The sequence below is a fragment of the Heterocephalus glaber genome, unplaced genomic scaffold (assembly GCF_053883595.1).
Source record: "Heterocephalus glaber isolate CG9 unplaced genomic scaffold, H.glaber_assembly_v1.0 deba00001428, whole genome shotgun sequence".
In the NCBI taxonomy this organism is placed as follows: domain Eukaryota; kingdom Metazoa; phylum Chordata; class Mammalia; order Rodentia; family Bathyergidae; genus Heterocephalus; species Heterocephalus glaber.
This window is the reverse complement of record NW_028258293.1, coordinates 24819030-24822758: the sequence shown is the minus strand read 5'-3', so window position 1 is coordinate 24822758 and position 3729 is coordinate 24819030. Positions and strand designations below refer to the sequence as shown.

General features: G+C 36.7%; 1 protein-coding gene across 1 annotated transcript; it reads right to left on the bottom strand.

Moving 5' to 3' along the window:
* Nucleotides 1-1926: 1926 nt before the first annotated feature.
* On the bottom strand, nucleotides 1927-2907 carry LOC101720259 (olfactory receptor 51I1). The gene has a single exon (XM_004863360.2). The coding sequence runs from the start codon at nucleotides 2885-2887 to the stop codon at nucleotides 1943-1945; it is 945 nt and encodes a 314-aa protein (XP_004863417.1). The 5' UTR covers nucleotides 2888-2907; the 3' UTR covers nucleotides 1927-1942.
* Nucleotides 2908-3729: the final 822 nt, after the last annotated feature.

The window sequence follows — 3729 nt, the reverse complement described above, 5'->3', positions numbered from 1 at the left end:
ATAATTTTTTGTGTCTTATAATTTTACAGGCTTTTTGATACAAGCTAAAGCTTTTTCTAAGTAATATGATGAATAAAAACCCTTTAAATTTACCTGACATGTGATTAAAAATGTCAGAACAATGGAGAAATGTTGGTCATAGAGTAAAAAGTTTCAGTTATGCAAAGTAAATAAGTACTAGAGCTGACTATACAACATAGTGTCTATAGTTAGTTAACAATACTATTTGGAGACTTGAAATTTTTCTAAGAAGGTAGATCTACTTTTTTTCCAATGTCAGCAGTCTAGTCCAGGACTTTATCATGCTAAGTAAGTGCTCTAATGCTCAGCTACATTCAAGTCTAAGAGGGTAGATCTTTTATTGTGTTCTCATCACAAAAAAATAAATAATTACCAGGATGCAAAGAAATTTTAGAGGTAATAGATATTTATTTTCTAGATTGTGATGAAGGTTTCATAGCTGTATATTTATCTTCAAACCAATGAACTTCTACAGGTTAAATATGTGTAACTTTTTAATGTCAATCTCACTTGTAAATTGTTTTTAAAAAAGAAAGATGTTATTATTTGGAGCTGCTAAAATGAGCATCTGAGATTTTAAATGACTGGTCTAGTTAGCTCAAATTAATGAAGAAATAAGATGGGATTAGTAGCATTGACACCAGGCTGGCCATAGATAAAATGTTCTATTACTTCGTTTCAAATTAATTATCTGATATTTCTCTTTGACTACAGAGAAAACATCCTGGCCAGCACTGGCTTCAGGTGAATGGGAAATGAGGAAAATGAGGGCAAAAGTATGAGGTGTTCCTAATGTGCACAGAACGCCTTGAATATCAGGGGAGGAGTCTCTTATACAATGTTCTACTGTAATTTTTAAAACATCTCCAACTTGGAGATGTATACGATGTCTATATTTTATTTTCCATTTGATTACACTTTCCAGAGGTTCATTCATTTTGCAAGCTTATTAAAAGAGGGTTTTTTTTATTGTTTTCTCTTTTTCACTTTCACATTTATTCACTTAAGTATTTTCAATCATTTTGCAAAATATTTTATTGTTTCATAATATCTTAGTTGAGTGCTTAATTTCTTAACTTTTTTCTTCTTTTAATATAAAAAAATACTTTACCAGTCTTACAAGACCATGAGTTTAGACAGAACATGATTGTATTTCATAGATTTCTCGATGGCCTTCCAACTTCATTATTTCCTGGTTTGTTACTATACACACACAGACACAAACACACACACACACACTTATACAATTTAAGTTAAAACATAAATTTTACTATACACATATATATGTTACTATACACACAATTTAAGTTATATATATACAATTTAAATTATAACATAAATTTTACTAACCTTTAATAATACTTAAAAGATAGATCACTTAATATAATTTTTGTATACTTAATTTATCTATTTTAAAGACTGAATGGATAATACGTATTATGTTAAATCAATTTTGGCATGCATAGCTATAGTGGTGTGTGTGTGTTTGTTGTGTGTAATTTCAATCAATATCACATGGACATATTTTGGGGGGAAATTTTCTTTCCCATTTTGACAGTGTTTTCATGGTAATAGGTAACTTCTTGTGTGATGATTCTCTTTAAACAAGGATGACAGCAGTAAATCATGAGAAAATAGAGGAATGATTATAAGGATGCATATTTTTTGGACTGAAAAAGAGGGAAATTGAGAAAACATCTACTCCCTATATTGTAGCCCATTTTACCTTAGCAAAACCTGTTGCCTTGAGTCTTATCTATTGCCAAGCTTTCCTCAAATATCTGATGGCAGGAATCTTATGTTAATGTCTGTGACCAAAAAGAATAGTAAAAATTTCTTGGCAATGCAGATCTTGAAAACTCATGCTTGTGAACTAAGAGTAAACATCCTCTGGATTTCAACTTTTCAACATGTCTCCTGCTCAAAACTTGGTTCCCAGCAGTATTTTGTAAAGCTTCCGACGAATCTCTTTGGTTTTTATGGAATAGATAACAGGGTTGAGCATGGGAGGCACAAACAGATAAATAAGGGACATGAGTATGTGCACATACTGTGGGGCATGCCTCCCATAGCGAGCAGCCATAGACACACCAACCATCGGCACATAGAAGATGAGCACAGCACACATGTGTGACACACATGTGTTGAGTGTCTTTACCCGTTCCTCCTGGGAAGCAATGGTGAGTACAGAACGAAGTATGAGCACATACGAGAGAAGAATGAGTGCCGAATCCAGGCCAAAGGTAGAGATAACAATGAACAGACCAAAGATGTTATTGATGGTGACGTCACCACAGGGCAGATGGATCAGATCTGGATGCAAGCAGTAGGCATGGGACAGCACATTGGCCTTGCAGAAGGGTAACCTCTTCAGAAGGAAGGGCAGTGGGAAAACCATGCAGAAACTGCGGATAACAACAGACAGGCCCATCCGAACCACACGGCCATCCGTGAGCACTGTGGTGTAGCGCAGTGGGTTACAGATGGCCACATAGCGGTCAAAGCTCATGACAAGCAGGATCCCTGATTCCGCGAAGGAGAAAAGATGGATAAAGAACATTTGGGCCATGCAAGAATTAAAACTGATTTCTCTCAAATGGAAGCAAAATGTGGCCAGTACTGTGGGCAGGGTGGAGAAAGACACACCTAGGTCATTAACTGATAGCAGGGACAGAAAGTAGTACATAGGCTGGTGCAAGCTCTGTTCCTCCTTGATAGTGAAAAGGATAAGGGCATTGCCCACAATGGAGACAATGTAGAGGGCCCCAAGAAGCAAAAATATCCAGTGCTGGGAGGCCTCCAACCCTGGGAGTCCTGTCAAGGTGAAAGGAGGCAACCCTGAGCTGTTGAAGGCGTCATCAACCATGCTGGGAAGCCTGCTTAGACTCTAGGGCCACTGTCCTGCAAAGAAGACAAACACACAGTTTTATGCTTGGCCTCTGCCTAGTATTATAAGTCTCTAACGTATAATCAGGGGCTTAGTCCCTGATTTTCAATTTTGCTCACCACATCTCACCACCTTTCCTCTCACTGTTACTAAGATTTCTGAGTTCTCTGGGATGCCTCAGTGCATCTAGCTGGGAAGACAGGTTTCTTTGCTCACTTTTACAACCGTGTCTATCACTTTTTCACCTTTAAAGCTATGAACTATTTTCTTTATAAATTTATAGGCATCAATTTGTTCAAGAACTTAGGTAAAGTGTTTCTGATCACTACTTCCTCAACTCTTTCAGAGCAAACCACTAAAACATTGAACACAAACTTTGCCTCCGTCCACTCTTTTGTGTTACTGAGACTCTAATTCACTGTGACTCCCAGCTTTTAACTCCCTCTCACTTCTTCCATCCATTCAACCAAGTGAAAGATAATTGTACAGAAAATTGTCCGTCCATGGAAATAACCTTCCAGATCTTCATCACAATATCTAGACTCATTCTTCCACCCAGCTTTTCATTCTTCTAGCCATTCATTTCACGCCACTCCTTTTCTCACTGAAGGATTTAATTTACTAAAAATAATGTCCTACTTTGTTTCAGACTCAAATAGTATCTAGGTTATCAAAGTCATGGAATTAATAATCATTACTCTATCCCATGGAATTGCTTTTCATCTGTTTTCTCTTTGAGTGATATCATCATTATGCCCCAAACTGAGACACAAAATCCAAATATTGGTTTAATTACTTCTTTTCCTTGCCTACTGCATTAA

Excerpts from the sequence above, each read along its gene's own strand:
- LOC101720259 (XM_004863360.2), bottom strand. The coding sequence starts at position 2,887 with ATGGTTGATGACGCCTTCAACAGCTCAGGGTTGCCTCCTTTCACCTTG.